We start from the raw sequence: 18840 nt of genomic DNA, 5'->3' as shown, positions 1-18840 counted from the left end.
AGGTATTTTGCAGTCTCATATTCTACAGTTTTATGAATAATCTGTGTTCAACTTTTCTATACCTTCATCATTTAATAAATTTTTATTAGTTCCTCTGTGATTTTTGAATGGAACCTAGATTTTATTAGTCTTGTCTCATTAAACAGTTTACTTAAGAGGCATACATTAATTGTGTCTCCAGCATCTGTATGATAAAAACATTCCTCTATAACAAAGTACCTTTTTTCAAAACCTTTAACAAGCTTATTTTGGCCTCTCATTTTCCCTGAAAGTTAGGTAGGACAGTTAAATATTTTCATATTTTATGGCAGAGAGGAATTCCTTTAGGTTTCTTTTTTAACTGTCTCTTAAAAAAATAATCGATTAATTAATTAATCAATCGATTAATTAATCAATCGATTAATTAAGGGCTGCATTGGGTCTTGGTTGCTGCGCACGGGCTTTTCTCTAGTTGCGGTGAGCGGGGGCTACTCTTCATTGCAGTGCGCAGCCTTCTAATTGCGGTGGCTTCGCTTGTTGCAGAGCACGGGCTGTAGGCGCATGGGCTTCAGTAGTTGTGGCACGCGGGCTCAGTAGTTGTGGCTCGCGGGCTCCAGAGCTCAGGCTCAGTAGTTGTGGTGCACAGGCTTAGTTGCTCCTCAGCATGTGGGATCTTCCCAGACCAGGGCTCGAACCTGTGTCTCCTACAATGGCAGGCGGATTCTTAACCACTGCGCCACCAGGGAAGCCCTTTTAACTCTTTTGATGACTTCATTGCTGTTAAAGTTTGGAATCATTCTTTCCAAGGGGCCAAGATCTTCCTCACTCTTCAGCATCTAAAGGTATAATTCTTCTGACCTTTTGTTCTTCATGTCTCCCTGCAGACATATGTGTCATTGTCTCAGCCAATGGCACCACCTAGTCCAAGCAACAGTACCCCTAACAGCAGCAGTGGGAGCACTGTAAATGACCAGCTGAGTAAAACCAACCTCTACATCCGGGGATTGCAGCCAAGCACTACCGACCAGGACCTAGTCAAGTTGTGTCAGTCGTAAGTTGGGGTACATAGGGGTAGGTTTCTAGGGACAGTACAGATGTGGTGATACTGGCTTCTTACCAGATGCTCTTATCCTGAAATGCAATATTATCAATATTTTGCTTCTACCCCTATAGTTGCAAGGTTTCTCAGCAGCCCCTCTTAGAGAAATTCTACCTACTACCAATATATAAAACTTTTATGTGTTTCTCTGAGGAAAGCTGGATAGGGCTGACCTTTGAAGCCTAGTTAGTATATGACTTTGTTTCCAGCATGTACCCAGAACTGATGGTCTTAGTGGAAAGATTCCTATCCTTACACCTTGAATAGAAATGCTCAGTATCTCTAAAGATATTGATTAGAAGATAGTGAGAACCAGCAGTAGGGATAGAAGAAAGTGGGACTAGCCAATTGAATTATACACTTAGGAGAGTTTCTGCTGCTAGAGTTATTCTCAGTGACCCAGAGGAGCCCACAAATTAGTGGATAAAGAAGAAGATGGAGAAAGAGTTGTCACTTGGCATCTACCCCCTAAAGATCTTTGGGGTTTCTTCAGCATAGATTTGAGTCATGAGGTGGAGACAACTACCGTGGAATTAGCCCAATTAGGAAAGCTGGAAAAATTGCAGGAATGCAGAGATGCCAGCTCAGTTCCATTTGGCAGAAATACATGTGTTTCAAATCATTTATATGGGGGACTGATTAGAGGCAGAAGTCCGGTGGGATGGGAGTATTAATGGGGAAGGGGAAATCGAGTTTAGAAAGAAATAAAAATAGGAACCTTAGTCTTTGTAAATTTACCATCTTTTAAAACTTAATTGAAGTATAACAAGCATACAGAAAAGTGCACAAATCAGAAGTGTTTATAGAACAGTGAATTTTCACAAGGTGAACACATCCTTGTAACCAGATCAAGAAATAGAACATTACCAGCTCTTCAGAAGCCCACCTCCCAGTGACAGTCTCTCCTCCACCCCCAAAGGTATCTACTGTTTGGCTTCTAAACGATTGATGTGGCTTGTTTGAACTTCATATAAATATAATGATATAGCACATACCGTTTTACGTCTGGTTTCTTTTGTTCAGTGTTGTTTGTGAGATTCATCAGCATCGTTGCATATAGCAAAAATTTGTTCATTCTTATTGCTTTATAGAATTCCATCATAGGAATATACTACAGTTTATTTACCTGTTCTACTGTTGCTGGACATTTGAGTTGTTTCCAGTATGTGACTATTATGGATACGGATAGTGCTGCTGTGAACTTGTACATGTCTTTTGGTGCATGTGTATAAGTATATACATTTATGTTGGGTACATACCTAGGAGTAAAATTGCTAAATCATAGGATATACATTTGTTCAGCTTTTGTAGATACTAGTAAACAGTTTTCTAAAGTGGTCAAACTAACTCAGACTCCCATAACAGTATAAGTATGTGGCAGCTGTTCCAAATCCTGAAGAGGCAAACGTTCTCCCCTCAAAATGTCGTTGTATGAGGCTCAGAGGTACTCTATAAATCCCTTACTCTACTGAGGTAGTGGTTTTTGGAAGTTTGCTAGCACCAGGCTGCACAAAATCAGTTTCTAAAGGCTAGATGTGTGTATAAAACCTGAATCTGTTACCTTGGCTTACCTTGCTAGAAGGGTATTTAAATGGAACTTAGGGAACTTAGTCTAGGACTAGTAATTTTTTTGAGGGAATGGGAAATGGCAAAAATGTTGGTTTATGAGGGAAAAGAGTATCATATCAATCTAGTTCCTTGATTTCTGCACCCTGTATTTCTTGTACTAAATATAATGTGCTGCAAAAATCAATCCTCTCACTCCACAAGACAGAGAAAAAACTCAATTCTACTTCACTATACTTTTAGACTTTCATTTTGCCCTTCCCAATAGTTGCCTTACCTTCTGCTGTGTCTGAAGGGATGAGAATAGTCAGGGTCAGCATGTACAGTAAGATGGAAGTAAGGAGCCCAGTAGGGGACCATAGAGAAGTGGGAATGAGGAAGGGAAAGAATAGGTGCTCGATGAGTTATGATGAAAGGGAAGCTGTGAAGAGCTGGTGGGTGGAATCCTCATGGGCGTGTGAGCTGGGAGGGACACCTTTCTGTGAAGGGTGTTTCCCATGCATAGGACTTCCTGCCTTTGTCCCAGTTATCTCTCTAGGTTGTACGGGAAGTAAATGTTGCTGGATCCTAAGCCCTTGTGGACAGGAAGGAGAGGCGTGGAGTCTGGAACTGAAACTCCTGGTTCTCTTGGAGGGGCTCCTTCGGAGGAGGAAGCTGCACGATCCAGCTGTTGCCAGCTGAAGTGGAAATTCTGAGCTCAAAGTCTCAGGCTGCTCAGACCACAGCAGGCTCCACCCTGGGGCCTCGATAGGGATAGCAGCGTGTGTGTCCTCAGGCTTACAGTCTCTTGCATCCCTTCCCTTCCTAAATTTGGGAAAGAATCCAAGTATGTAGCCCTGAAGGGTTAGGTTCACCACATCCATTCTAGCCTCCAGGGCATCGCTTGGCTTATTCTGTCTAATCCAGTGGGTCACAGAGCTCCACTAAAACAGTCAGTGAGAGGCTGCCAAGGAGCAAAACAAATACATCAATCATCGTATGTTCTTTAGGGATGGGATGAGAGGAAAAGTAGAAAAAAATGCTTGTTTCAGGTATTCATCTCAAATTCAGTCCCTGCCAACTGTTTTCAGTTAAATTTTATACTTCTGACTTTGTTAGTGCTTTCTGTTCTGTCTCTCTAATATTCTCACCCTCCTCGAGTGGAATGTAGAGACTTCTTTCTAGTAGAACACTTCTAACATAATCCCTGACCTGTGATAGATACTCCACTGCTCAAGTTTGGGGAACTGCACATGACTCTGCTGCCAAAGTATAATTTTCAGAAAGTTGAAAAACATAACTCTCCTACAGATATAGGTGAACGCATGCCAAATATTTATTTTACTCATTAGTGAGGGAACTAGCAGGATGGTAAAATGGGTTCAAAGAGCATTTGAGGGACTGAGTATTGATAGGTATTGAAGAAAGAATGTTGGAATAAGATTACTAGGTTATAGAGAAAACTGGTTCATACCCTATAGGACAGTAAAACAGTAACCTTTGGGATCATCTTTTCTAATGGACATAAATTATTTGTATTTCTACTAGATAAAAATCTACAAATTAATATGTATCTTCACAAAATCTGGGCGCACATCAGTAATAAATAGTAACTGAAACAAAGAAACATCTCCCTAGATAACAGAATGTACCTTGAATGGGCCTTGTAGACAGTGTTCCAGAATGACATTGAAAGAATGCACAATCCTCATTTTGCCTTATCGTCAAGTTTTGGATAATTTTCTTAACACAGCTGTTGCATTTGCTTTTATGCCCACTCCTCTCCCTAATACACTGAAATCTTGACAATAAGAAATAGAAGTCAGGGAATTCCTTGGCAGTCCAGTGGTCAGGACTCGGTGCTCTCACTGCTGGGGCCCTGGGTTTGATCCCTGGTTGGGGAACTAAAATCTCATAAGCTGCGAGGTGCAGCCAAAAAACAAAAGAAAAAGAAATAGAAGTCTTAGAGATTAAAGCAGGAAAGAGCCATTTGGTTAAATGTTGAGGTCCCATGAATATAATAATAATATAATATAATATATAATAATAATAGCAGTTAAGAGTGTTCAGGTGTTTACCATTTGATAGACATTAGTGCTTTATATTCATGAACTCATTTCATATTTCCAACAATCCTATCTCCATTTTACAGATGGTGAGACTGAGGCACAGAAAGGTTAAATGACTTGTCCAAGATCACACGTAGCTATAAAGTGGCAGAACCAGGATTTGAACAAAAGCAGTTTGGCTCAAGTTGACCTTCAGTCAGGGGGCCAATAGAAGGGTGAAGAGGGGGGGTGTCAGAGAAGAGAAACAGTTTTTCATAGGAGGAATGGTGTTTGTTCAAAGGAAGATAAATAACATCAAGGATTATTTTTAGTCCTCAAGGAATTCTAGCCAGAGCTCTGGTCTTACACACTGCTATGTGGACACCACCAAGCTTCTTTCCCAAAAAAAGACAGTAGTCTTTTTCTAACTAGTATCTGAGTCTTATTTGGGGAAGAAGAGAGAAATGTGTTGATAGTGTAGGGACTGCAGTTACCTTATTTCTTGTAGGTACCTTTGGGGAATAGGTTTATATGATAAGTGTGATGTTTTAAATTCATTTCTTCTTTATTCTAAGGTTTGAGTAGGGACAGTTTTCCTAGTGGGAGTGAAGACAGCATGGATTCATCTAGATGTCTCAATCTCTGTCCTAGTCTAAATCCCTGTCCCCAGATTATCACTTTACATTTTCTTCTCCCTTAGATATGGCAAGATTGTCTCCACTAAGGCCATACTGGACAAGACCACAAACAAATGCAAAGGTAAGGGAACAGCTGTTCTTGGTGGTGGAGAACAGCTGTTCTTGGTGGTGGAGAACAGCTGTAAGTGAGGCCATCCCTTGCCTTTGCCCTTTATTGCTGCAAGTCCCTGGTTTCTAGTGTCAGGAAGGAGTCTTCAGGGTTTTCAGGCTTAAAAGACTAGTAGGTATTTAGATTCTTTGTGACCAGATAGCTAGAGCTGAAAATGCTGTTTTGAGGACCCAAGGCTAGAAGCCTGCACAGAGTGCCTTTGAGTCCCCTGGGCCTACTTTGGGTGTCATGTTTCCCTGGATTGGATGGTAGATATTCGTAGGTGAGTTTATTTCTGCTTAGCAAAGCATTGTAAATGCCTTTTGTTTGTGGAGGTGGGTTGGGTTTGTTGGGGTTTTGAGCAATTCTAGGTGGGGATGGAAGAGTGGAAGGAGGGGAAAGGGCTGTACATTGCGGTGAGGAGGGGCTTCTTCCAGCAGGTGGCTGATTATCTGCTGTGGAGAGGCTGTATTTCCTACATGCCTAGCATTTCTGGGGGTGTGCCTAGAAAAGAGAAGGGGGTTCTTTTTGAAATAGAGGGAGGCTGTGAATTATTAGAGGAGCCTAATTCTTGAAACCTAGGATTTCTTAGGGGAGAGGGAGGAAGGCAAGGATACCATAAAGACCTCGTTGCCCTTGGCATTCTCAGCTATAAAGTAGACCAAATCTCACAGGGTTTGAGGAGCACGTGGATAACCACCTGAAACCTCTTCATTTCTCTTCCTCCCTACCACTTCTGTTGCGTGGATCGTAACTCCTCCTCTGTTTCCTGAAAAGCCTGGGCCTCCTACCTCCCTCACACCCCCCACCTCCCAGTGATGCTGTTTCCCTGTTCCAGGCTATGGCTTTGTGGACTTTGACAGTCCTTCAGCAGCACAGAAAGCTGTAACAGCACTGAAAGCCAGTGGTGTGCAAGCACAGATGGCAAAGGTAAGGGTACTACCCCGTGTCTATTCCTCTGAGGGGTTGTAGTTAGCACCAAAGGCTTCCAGAGGTTTAAGAGCCATGCGGTTGATGGGCAAGGGCTATCTGCAGTGCTTTTTTTTGTTTTGTTTTGTTTTATTTATTTATTTATTTATGGCTGCGTTGGGTCTTCATTGCTGTGTGGGCTTTCTCTAGTTGTGTTGAGCGGGGGCTACTGTTTGTTGCGGTGCATGAGCTACTCATTTCAGTGGCTTCTCTTGTTGCGGAGCACGGGCTCTAGGCGCGTGGGCTTCAGTAGTTGTGGCTTGCGGGCCCTAGAGCACAGGTTCAGTAGTTGTGGCACACGGACTTAGTTGCTCTGTGGCATGTGGGATCTTCCCACACCAGGGCTGGAACCCGTGTCCCCTGCATTGGCAGGCGGATTCTTAACCACTGCGCCACCAGGGAGGCCCTCTCCCGCCTCTTCTTTCTAGAGAAAAGCCCTCTGACATTAGAGTGACTTTAGACTTCCTATGAGACTAGAACTTTCAGGGCTCCATGGTGACCCAGTGAGCTATACATCTGGCTCTTAGTGCAACCCCCAGCACACTGGCTTCCCTTTTCCCTTCTCTCCTCCTCCTGCTTTCCCTCCATCAGGGAGTGTACAGGCATTCCTACTAAGAGGAGTCTGCTGTGGCTGGAAGAGCGGAGTGGGGGGATTACCCAGAACAATCCAGCCCGGGAAGCAAAGGCAGTCCAAGAGAATCCAGCCTCTGGGACAGGCTGTTGGGCTGTTGGATAGGAGAGAAGAGCGCTGCTCTGCCTAGTTCTTAAAGAGACAGCCAAAAACTTCATTGATGGCTTGTATTGTGGGCTTGTACAGTAATAGAAATATTAAATCTATGGGGTTTTTTGGCCCGGACTCAATATATAACCCATGACCCATGATAGTGGGACTAGGTGTTACAAATCGTTAAGATTCGCTTTGTTTATGTGCATGCCTTCCTGCTCTCTCTTTTCTGAGATGTCATTTTGTGGCTGCCCACTGAGGGTGGGAGAGGGTTAAGAGATATGAAATTCATTTTTTCACTTTTATTTCCATAGCAACAGGAGCAGGACCCCACAAATTTATACATCTCAAACCTCCCACTGTCAATGGATGAGCAAGAACTGGAGGGAATGCTGAAGCCCTTTGGCCAGGTTATTTCCACTAGAATCCTTCGAGACACCAGTGGGACCAGCAGAGGGGTTGGCTTTGCAAGGTGAGGGATGCCAAGAATGGGAAATGATGAGGTTAATAAGGAATGTCGCTTAGAAGATCACCAAAAAGTCTGTGCCCTGCTCCCCCCAGGACCAAACTATTAGTCGAAAGTACTTGCAGTAAATCAAAAGTTCATTTAATTTTAGGTCACAATACTCACAAACCTATTTTCTCCCAAATCTTTATCCTTTCCCCATTACTTTCTGCTATTCTAGCCTTTGTTCCTTTGATTCAGACCTAACCAGAATAAAATAATTCCATATCTTCTTATAGTTTACTGAGTATTTCTCATCCTATTATCTCTTAATCTGTGAAATAAATATTAATTCTCCATTTTATAGAAAAGGAAACCAAAATTCCCAATATGAACTGATTTGCCCAAGGTCTCACAGGAGCAGAGCCCTTATCCTTCTGGCTTCAGGATCAGCAGGATGAAATGGAAGATTTGGTCTACCTTTTCAGATCTGTTGAGAGTCTTAGATTCTAGAACCAGCTCTGCAACTAACTGCCCATGTGATATCAGATCTTCATGAGCCTTGGTTTACTCTGAAGTAGAGATTTAGATGAGTGATTTTCTTAAGGTGTTCCCTAGAGCTGCAGAGTTTTTCAGGGTACCTTCTTCTGAGCTTAGGGTCACTATTGTAGGGCTTCAGCCTCTTCTAGCCCACTTAGGAAATGGTTCTGCTTTTATTTAAGATTTTGCTTGAAAGGAGATTCTGTTGCCTTTCTAAAAAAGTTTGAAAAGTATTGGAGTAAGTGATCTAAAAGTCCCTTTTTCTTTTATAATATCTTCTCTGGTCCAAGAACATTCCTTTACTCTGTAGAGTGTTTTAGACCTTGAGAACAAGGAATAGGACCTTTTCCCTAGCCAACTCAATCTTGGTGGCACCACCTGCTGGCAATCCCAAGTATAACTAAAGGGGAGTTTCTAAGGTTTGTGATCATCAAACTTTTTTGCTCCATACTCTCTTAAAGCAAAAGCTCCAGTTCATGGCACCTTAGTTGTCTCGATAATTTTTTAGCCCTAGACAAAAGAAATACTTAACAATTCAATTTATTAAGTAATTAAATGGTCTAGACAATTCAAAAAGTGTTTAATAAATATCTTAACAACTTTGTAGTTATTTGAAAAATACATTGAAAGAGAAAATATTTTTATTTCATTCTTAAATAACTATACTTTCTAGTGAATGTGTGCCTGTTGGACACTACACAACTTCTCAAACCTTGGAATCAGATTGGACAGTTACACCCTCATTTCCTGTTACACATTAGTTTTCTTATGGTACTTGCTTTTGTCATAGCAACCACTGAAAAACCAGCTTTGCAAAAATATGTTATCTAAAGGATTGTAGGGTGATCTAATGTTGAAATGATGAACTGTTTAGAGTTAGTCATCTTTACAGTAGATATCCAATAGGTATTGCTGTATTTTCTTCAGAAAGTTAAAATATCCCTTGTTGTGCCTCTGTGAGCTCATCACAATGGCCCAGGGTGCCTCAAAGCCCAGTTTGGGAAATATGGCTTTGAAAACTTAAAAAACTATGAAATCTCTTGTGTGTTTCTACATTAATACCTACAGATTTTCTTCATACATTTAGATTCTTGCAAAGTATAATTTCCAGCAATTTATAAATATTGACATTTTAAATAAAACTATCATATCATTTAAAAATGTATCTAAATGAGATCTAAATGTCATAGCAATTTGATACACAAAATCATTTTAAAAATACCTAGGGCATTTTTTTTAAAGTCATAACTCTTACATCATTCTTATAGTGTTCTTTTTTCCTTCTTGATCTTGTATTTCCATTGTATTTCCCTACAGAATTGTATTCTAGTGTAAAATACTTTTATAGTTGAAAGTCTTTGTATGGATCATTCTGTTTTACTTCTCTGCAACGAAAATATGTATATAAATTTTTTTTCCTGTGGCCCTGAGTCTATATGCATTAATCCATAAGAAAATTATCTTTATAATTAGTTCACAGTTGCCCCAAACAACATAAGTATATTAAAATGTTGATACAAAATTATTTCATATAAAGTAAATTTTATTGGAAATGCTCCTTTTAGATTAATATAATTAGATCATGTAGCCATCAGTGAATATTGTTTATTGCTGTAACAAGACAGGGTTTAGTACCAATTCTGTTCCTGTGTTTTGTTTTCATGGTGAGGAACCTTGTTCACATAAATAAGTAAATGGGAATGGAAAGAGTTTTGCTAAAAAAGGAATTCTTTGAATTCCTTCTGAATTATATGCCAAGACCAGGGTGATCTATCATCCAAAATGACTTTTTTAGGTGTCAGTTGACAACTTGTTGAGTCCTCTAGCTTGTGGGAAGGAAGAATTGGAAACATCTGACTTAACAAAAAGATATGTAACTTAGTCCTCCATGCCTTGTGTTGAGCTTTGGGACGAGTTCGAAGTATATTGAGAAGAGTGGTTGTAAGAGGGGACTTTAGCCTTGATCATTAGTGATCACAAGCTCTCCCTCAGGCACATGAGTTTTAGCAAAGAGTTTATGAGGAAGTTGAGGTCCTGAAAGTGATTCTCTTAAAACCCTCCATGCCTGCTCACCCTTTTGAAAGACTAAGGAGTAGGAGTAACCCAACTCAACACTTCTTGCTCTAGGACACCTAAGGTTCTTTTCTCTAAAAGTTTCCATTTGAAGCCTTTTTTTAGTAACTGCCTTCATAGGAATGGTTCATATCTTTAGTGGTTATTGGCATAGAAAATATACTGAGACTTACTTTAAATATGGAAAGAGGGGAAGATACTGTACCCTGTGTTATATAGATCTTTATCATTTTAGAACACATGTATATGCATTATCTCATTTGATCTATACAGCCCTGTGTAATAAGGTAGATGGAGATTTGAAGCAGAAATGAGGAATGAGTCCGAAGGGTTTTCATGCATTTTCTAACTCACAGAGCCTTTGAGCGGTGAACGGGTGCCAGAATCTAGATTTTCTGATTTCTTACTCAGTCCTCTTTCCCCAAAAAGACACTTTAACTCAGTAGTTCCTAACATTGTTTTTTCTATCACTCTGGACCATAAACCCTGTCTTAATACTCTTTCCTCCCACAGACTCATGAAATCTTTTTTTTCTCCCATTTTTTTTAAAAAATTGAAGTATAGTTGAATTACAATATTGTGTTAGTTTCTGGTATACAGCAAAGTGATTTATATATATATCCTTTTTCATATATATGTATACATATGTGTTTATATGTATATATAGATAACATATGTATACATATACATATATATTTATTCTTTTTCATATTCTTTTCATTATGATTTATTACAGGATATTGAATATAGTTCCCTGTGCTATACAGTAGGACATTGTTGTTTATCTGTATTATATATATTAGTTTGTATCTGCTTACCCCAAACTCCTAATTTATCCCTCCCCGCCCCGACTCATGAAATCTTATTGATGATATCAGTAGCTATTTAGACCTTGATAATTATAACCAGAAGCAAAAAATAAATATTGACAAATTCTTAGCTTGCACAGTTTTATCAAAGTGAGGGAAGAGGGGAACCCCTGGTGGTCCAGTGGTTAGGACTCGGCCCTTTCACTACTGTGGTCTGGGTTCAGTCCCTGGTTGGGGAAGTAAGATTCCACAAGCTGCACAGCGTGGCAAAAAAAAAAAAAAAAAAAAAAAAGTGAGGGAACAATTTCCATTAGGAATTTTGTAATAAAAAATAATGGTAACAGCCATTGTATTCTTATTTAGGGACCCAGACACAATACTAGGCCCATCTATCAGTGTCTTCTTTGGAATATTCATGGTTTGAAGACCTCCATTATTCCTTTCAGGACCCCTACAGGAGCCAGTTGAGAAAACCTTCATTAGAAGCTGGGGTTGCCTCTTTAAGATACCTTGACTTTGTGTGGAGGAAACTCTGTATTTCTGTAGTGACAACTTTTGGAGCATTTGTGGGGCTGGGAACTTAGAGCTTTCTCTTCGAATATAAGGAGAGTACAGATCCTGGAGAAGGTAGACCCTAACTCCTCTTGTGCTCCTTAGGATGGAGTCCACAGAGAAGTGTGAAGCCATCATCACCCACTTTAATGGAAAATATATTAAGACACCCCCTGGAGTACCAGGTGAGGCATCTGGGAATCAGGCTGAGAGGGCCACAGGTTATGACTTCCTGTGAAGATTCTGGAGGATTTTTGCATGTGTGAGTGGACTAAGTGAGGTGGAACTCAGCTGCCTGTCTGCTTTCTCTCTTGGCAGCCCCATCTGATCCCTTGCTTTGCAAGTTTGCTGATGGGGGTCCAAAGAAACGACAGAACCAAGGAAAATTTGTGCAAAATGGACGGGCCTGGCCAAGGAATGGAGACATGGTAAGAGGCCCTCTAGGAGACAGGAATACTAAGGACATTAAAATGTAATGGATGGGGCTTCCCTGGTGGTCTAGTGGGTGGGACTCCATGCTTCCACTGCAGGGGGCACGGGTTCTATCCCTGGTTGGGGAACTAAGATCCTGCATGCCGAGCAAAGCGGCCAAAAAAAAAAAAAGTGGAATGGAAATTTCCATGGCCTGATTTCTGTGGTAAACTTGAGAACTACAGTATGTAACAGAGATGCTGGCTGCTTAACATGCTCTTCAGTGTGGATCTTGAATGGAATTTTGCATCCTGCACAACCAGAAAAACCCTGGAACAGTTGTAGTGGGATTAGTTCAGACTTCGTTTTTAATCAGTTGAACCAAATAGATCCTCAGCCTTGAAATTCTGAGCTTGTTCCTGTTCTCACCTAAGGGCTCACAATGTGCATGCTGTGTTCTTTCTTTATAGGGTGGTATGGCCTTGACCTATGACCCCACCACAGCTCTTCAGAATGGGTAAGGGTGTTTTCTATACACAGGCCACCTGAAAATGACAGCGGCCTGTGTCCAGGCACTCGGATGTTTCATCTTGATATTTAAAGAGTAGTCAGTGGTGGGACTTCCCTGGTGGCGCAGTGGTTAAGAATCCGCCTGCCAATTCAGGGGACACAGGTTCGATCCCTGGTCCGGGAAGACCCCATATGCTGCAGAGCAACTAAGCCCATGCGCCACAACTACTGAGCCTGCGCTCTACAGCCCGCGAGCCACAACTGCTGAGTCTGCGTGCCACAACTACTGAAGCGCACACGACCAGACCCATGCTCCACAACAAAGAGAAGCCACCGCAATGAGAAGCCCATGCACCGCAACAAAGAGTAGCCCCTGCTCGCAGCAACTAGAGCCCGCGCGCAGCAACGAAGACCCAACGCAGCCAAAAATTAAATAAATAAATTTATTTTTTTAAAAAAAGAGTAGTTAGTGGGAAGTGGCTGTGTCTATCAGTGGGGGCCCTTGCCTTGTAGTTTCCTGTGACTCCTTACTGATGATGTCCCTTCCTACAGGTTTTACCCAGCTCCTTATAACATCACCCCCAACAGGATGCTTGCTCAGTCTGCACTGTCCCCGTATCTTCCATCTCCTGTGTCTTCATATCAGGTATGTTGTCTTCATATCAGGTATGTTCATGCCCAGAAAAGGATGTGGTGTTTTTCCCTACCATTGTATTTTAGGCTGGGAACTACTTGTTGTTCTTTGTTTTTTCCTTTATACATACTATACACAAATAGTGTTACATAAAAGCATAACACGTGATCACACTACATGTATATAGACTGTTGTAGAAGCATCCTTTTACTCTCTGTCCACCACTCCCACAAGCAAACCCATGTTAATTTCCTACTAGTTTCCATATTTTTTGTTATCTGCATATACACGTAAGTATAGGGTTTTGGAAGTCATTGTTTATGTTACAGAAATTTGCCATATTAAATATATTTTTTACACTTTACTCTTCTCATTTAAACCAGTGATTCTCAAAGTGTGGTCCCTGGACCAGCAGTATCAGCACTACCTGGGGATTTTTAGAAACAAGTTCTTGGACTCCACCCCAGATTCGCGGGAACTCTGGGGACGGGTCCTACCAATCTGAGTTTTAACAAGCCCTCCAGGTAGTTCTTATGCAGCTCTGTTCTAATTATTTCCTTTTTAATAGTAACATATTTTATGCTGCACACATACCAGAATTCTTCCACTATACCCCAGTGAAAGGCATTCTTTGGATTTCAGTTTTTATTTGGTGCAAATAATGTTCTAGTAAACATCCTTTTGCCTATATCCTCACATATGAGTGCTTTTGTTTCTGGGGGCTAGAGTCTGAGGGGTGAGGTTGTTAGGTTGGGTAATACACGGACTTTCAGTTTTATAGATGTTTCCAGATTGCTTTCCACAAAGACTGTGCCAATTCACATTCCACTGGCAACATATGAGCGTACCCATTTCCCTCCAGCCAGAGGTGACATTGCTCTTTTAAAATTTTTTCTATCTTGATAGATGTAAAGTACATTGTTACTTTAATTTGCACTTCCCTGACTGCAGCTGAGTTTAAGCATTTTTTTGGTCATGTTTTTATTTGCTCTTCATATGCTTGGCCCATTTTCCTGTTTGATTATTTGTTCTTTTCCCATCAACTTATAAAAACTATCAATATTATTGGGACTTCCCTGGTGGTCCAGTGGTTAAGATGCTGCGCTCCCAAAGCAGGGGGCATGGGTTTGATCCCGGGTCGGGGAACTAAGATGCCACATGCCACATGGGGCAGCCAAAAACAAAAAACAAAAAACAAAAAACCTGTCAATATTACAAGTACTAATCTTCTGAATGTTATCTTTGTTACAAGTTTTTTTTTCCAAATTTAATTGTTTTCCGTTGACATTATGGTCCTCAAACTTCAGCTGTGCATCAGAATCACTTATTAAACCTAGGTTACTGGGCACCACAGCAAGAATTTCTGATTCAGCAAGTCTAGGGTGAGAGGCAAGAACGTGTGTTTCTAACAAGTTCCCAGATGCTGCTCCTGCTGCTGCTGCAGGGACCGTACACTGGGAATCGCCAGTTTTTGCCATACAGAAGTTTAAAATTTGTGTATAGTTAAATATGTCTGCTCTTTTACTTACAGCTTTTGAATTTCTTCTCTTAATTTAAAAGGTCTTCCCAGTCCCTATATTGTACATATGGTCCCCAAGATGTATTTCATTGTTTTACATTTAAATGTATAATAACCAGGAATTTATTTTTGTATATGACATAAGATAGGGGTTCTATTGTATTTCCTTCAAAATGTTCACCAGTTATCCTAGCACCAAATTATTAAATAATCCATCCTTTTCCCACTGAATTGAAATGCCACCTTTGTCATATAGTAAACACTGGAATCTTTTTCTGTATCCTTTATTCTCTTCCAGTGATCATTGTGTCTGTTCCTATTTCAATAATGTATTGATTTGATTACAGTGGCTTTCATAGTATGTTCTAATATTTGATAAGAGAAAACCTTCTCCACTCTCATACTTTTCTTTGCTGTTTTTTGGCATATATTCTTCTGTATAAGTTTATGATCATTTTATCTAATTTTTAAAAATCTGTGAGGGAGGATTTTAATTGGAATTACATTAGATCTATATATTAAAGAGAATTGACTTCTTAAAAAGTACTAAGTCTTTTCACCTAAAATATGGTATTTCTTTTCATGTTCTCAAATTTTTATATCCTTCAATAAGATCTTAGTTTTATTTATGTAGGTCTTATGTTTTTCTTGTTAAATATACTTCTAAGTGTTCTGTAATTTTTATAAGCATTTCTAGATGCTTACTGATACACTGAGAAGTTACTGATTTATGTTTGTCTATCTTGTATACCGCTCACTTACCAAATCCTCTTATTACTACTAGTTTTTTTTTTTTTTACTTAAATCTCTTAGATTTTCTAGGTATACAGTTATATCATTGATGCAAAATAATAGTTCTCTCCTCCTTTTCAATTTTATGCCAACTGTGCTCTTATCTAATTGTATTTATTTGACCCCACTACCTAATTAATAGGTTACTATAATTGCAATGGTTTTAATATGTCTCTGTTTGGGTTAAGGTTTGCAGATAGTTTTTGGTAATAGCCTTTAATATATGTAAGTAGTTTCTTTCTAGTCTCTATTTTACTTTGTGGTATTTTTAAAAATTTATTTTCTGGTCACACCTTGGGGCTTGTGTGATCTTAGCTCGCCGATCAGGGATTGAACCCGGGCCGCGGCAGTGAAAGCGCTGAGTCATAACCACTGGACCACCAGGGAATTCCCTATTTTGTGATTTTTTTAAAAAGTAAATGGCTGCTGAATTTTCTAAAATGTCTTTTCAGCATCTAATATTACACTCACTATGGCTTTCTTTCTTCAATTTTGACTTATGTTTGTAGAGCTTCTGATCTTGAACAATCATATTTGTGGAATAAACCTACTTGTTTATCAAGATGCATTTCTAGCTTCTTGTTGCTTTTTTTAATTTTAAAATTCAGATATAATTTACAGACGATAAAATTCATCCTCTTAAAGTGTACAAGTCAGTATTTTTTAGTATATTTATAGAATTATGCAACTGTCCCCACTATCTAATTCCAGAACACTTTCATCACCTCAGAAAGAAACTGTGTACCCATTAGTAGTTATTCCCCATTTGCCCTTACCCCAGCCCGTGGCAATGACCAATACTTTCTACGTCTATAGATTTGCCTATTCTGAACATTGCATATAAATGGAAGCATACAGTTTATGTCTTTTGTGTCTGGCTTCTTTCACTTAGCATGTTTTCAAAGTTTATTCATGTGTAGCATGTATCAGTACTTCATTCTTTTTTATGACTGAATCACACTCCATTGTATGGATATGCCACATTTTGTTATCCAGTTATCAGTTGATGGCCATTTGAGTTGTTTCCACCTTTTGGCTATTATGAATAATGCTGCTCTGAACTATTGTGCACAGTTTTTGTGTGGACATGTGTTTTCATTTCTCTAGGGTATATACCTAGGAGTGAAATTGCTGGGTTACATAGTAACTCTATGTTTAACTTTTTGAGGAACTGCTAAACTGTTTTCCAAAGCCCCTGTACCATTTTACATCCCCACCTGCAGTGTATAACATTTGTTATTGTGTCCTTTTTTAATTATAGCCATCCTTGTGGGTATGAAGTGGTATCTCACTGTGGCTTTGATTTGCATTTCCCTAGTGACTAATGTTGTTGAACCTGTTTCATGTGCATGTTGGCCATTTGTGTATCTTCTTAGAGAAATATCTATTCAAATTTGTAGCCCAGTTTAAAATTGGATTACTTGAAGTGTAAGAGTTGTTAATATTTTTTAAACAGTTTATTCTTAATATTTACAGTTTCTGAGGGGGGGCACACTCCAACCTTATGTGGGTTTTGCTGAACATTATCAGATCATTGGACAAAATAATAGTCTCTAGGCAATTAACATTGTTGTTTGTTTATTTTCACTTGCATTAGAGAGTAACTCAGACATCTCCTCTACAAGTACCTAACCTGTCTTGGATGCACCACCAGTCATACCTCATGCAGCCTTCAGTGAGTGTTCAGAAGTGGGCAAAAGCCAAAGAGGCAATTTGATGTAAAGAAAAACAGTGGGATTTGATGAAAGGAGATAAGGGTGTGAGTTCTGGCTCAGTCTCTTGTGTAACCCAGGTGTTTGACCTTAAATTCTGTGAGTTTGCTATTCTTAGACAAGGATCCCTCCAGACTGATGGGCAGAGTGCCTGTTCCTGCTGCATAGCTGGGTCGTTGCTCACCTATCATTTCCCAGGATTTTTAAATGTCTGTCTTCAGTGGTTCTGGTAGCCATGAATCACCGCTTCAGGCAGCCTCACAGGATGCTGCCAGCTAACGCTGTCCTTTGTTGCTGCTCCTAGGGTTCAGTTCTGACACCAGGAATGGACCATCCTATTTCTCTCCAGCCTGCCTCCGTGATGGGACCTCTGACCCAGCAACTGGGCCACCTCTCGCTCAGCAGCACGGGCACAGTAAAGCAGGATATTTTTTTATTATAAACTCCTACCAAGCAAAGAATACCTATGTAATACTCTTAGGTTTAAATACTCTTGAATAAGGATGGGAATCACTTCAGTGTCATCGAGGGCACACTCAGAAAAGGCGATAAACTAAAAAGATAATAATCCGTGAGCTAGGAATACAGCCATTCTGCTCTTTAGCTCATTCATTTTAACTGATTCCTACTCATGCAACTAAATAAATGGTGTTTCTACCTACATATTAGTTTATCTAGTTCATACACTTTCCTAGAAGTCTTTATCAAAGTAGTAACAGGAATAATGGGTGAAGCTCATTAGTCTTCTTGTAGGTCGGATGCATTCTGATTTGTTCAGGAGGGCTTAAAGCAGAGAAGGCAGTGCGTTGAGAAAAAGCAGAAGACAGGAAAGAGGAGGAAAAGGTAGTCATGTACTTAGAAGCCTCTCTAAGCCAGTGTACTTTAGAGTCACCTGAAGTGCTTTTAAAAAGCACAATTAAATTAGGACAATTAAATTAGAATCTCTGGGGACGGAACAATAGGCACTCGTATTTTTTACAGCTCCCCAGGTGCTTTAAATGTAGCCAAGAATCACTGCTCTAAGCCTGTTGATGTATCTCATTGCAGTATATGCCAACAGCTGCAGCTATGCAAGGAGCGTACATCTCCCAGTACACCCCTGTGCCTTCTTCCAGTGTTTCAGTTGAGGTAAGAGCGTTATAATCTCTTTGGATTGAAGATTGGAAAATGAACAGAGGCACATTCTCCCCTGATCAAAATCTTCCTCTCACAGTGATGCTGATTCTGTGTTCACAAATAGCTGGTAGGGATGTGAAGAATGTAGGAAGGAAAGAGTTTGTATCTTTGAATGAGGCCCTTCCTCTCATTTGGCAGATGGTAGTTAATCCCAGGATGCTGGCTTGTATTGACTCGTGTGTCCTGGGAAGAGGATGGGTTGCTCTAAACGTTGGGGAAGTGATGCTCTGAGTGTGCGTGTGTGTTTGTGTGTGTATGTGCACTCACACAGGTGTGTGGGAATGGGTTGGTTGGGGAGGACACGCAACTTAGCTAGGCTGCTTCAGTGGGAGGTGAGGAAAGGATGCACAAGGTGACTCTCCTGCCTTGGCTGTGGTACAGGATGGCGGCAGCCAGCAAAATCAAGTGACAGTGGATGCTCCCTCAGACCATGGGGTCTATTCTTTCCAGTTCAACAAGTAACAGTGGTAAGAATCACATACTGAGGGGCGGGGTGGGCTGAGCAGCCTGAAATCAG

At 40.3% G+C, this 18840-nt stretch overlaps 1 protein-coding gene across 5 annotated transcripts in view; it reads left to right on the top strand.

Annotated features, from left to right (window-relative positions):
- RBMS2 (RNA binding motif single stranded interacting protein 2) overlaps positions 1 to 18840 on the top strand; it is an 89363-nt gene that overhangs the window by 65234 nt on the left and 5289 nt on the right. For 4 of the 5 annotated variants that reach the window (XM_082421714.1, XM_082421710.1, XM_082421711.1 and 1 more), the window contains 12 exons: positions 864 to 1030; positions 5372 to 5430; positions 6296 to 6387; positions 7465 to 7622; positions 11675 to 11754; positions 11888 to 11997; positions 12451 to 12497; positions 13043 to 13136; positions 17033 to 17110; positions 17452 to 17562; positions 18195 to 18275; positions 18705 to 18790. In XM_082421714.1, coding sequence (XP_082277840.1) covers positions 888 to 1030; positions 5372 to 5430; positions 6296 to 6387; positions 7465 to 7622; positions 11675 to 11754; positions 11888 to 11997; positions 12451 to 12497; positions 13043 to 13136; positions 17033 to 17110; positions 17452 to 17562; positions 18195 to 18275; positions 18705 to 18785 — 1134 coding nt within the window. In that variant the 5' untranslated portion in view covers positions 864 to 887 and the 3' untranslated portion in view covers positions 18786 to 18790. The remainder of the gene's footprint in view (positions 1 to 863; positions 1031 to 5371; positions 5431 to 6295; positions 6388 to 7464; positions 7623 to 11674; positions 11755 to 11887; positions 11998 to 12450; positions 12498 to 13042; positions 13137 to 17032; positions 17111 to 17451; positions 17563 to 18194; positions 18276 to 18704; positions 18791 to 18840) is intronic. The other variant, XM_082421713.1, reaches the window with a different exon arrangement.

This window comes from Balaenoptera physalus (genome assembly GCF_965194825.1).
Source record: "Balaenoptera physalus genome assembly, chromosome: 13".
In the NCBI taxonomy this organism is placed as follows: domain Eukaryota; kingdom Metazoa; phylum Chordata; class Mammalia; order Artiodactyla; family Balaenopteridae; genus Balaenoptera; species Balaenoptera physalus.
Note: the sequence above shows the minus strand (reverse complement) of the source record. Positions and strands in the feature narration are given on the sequence as shown.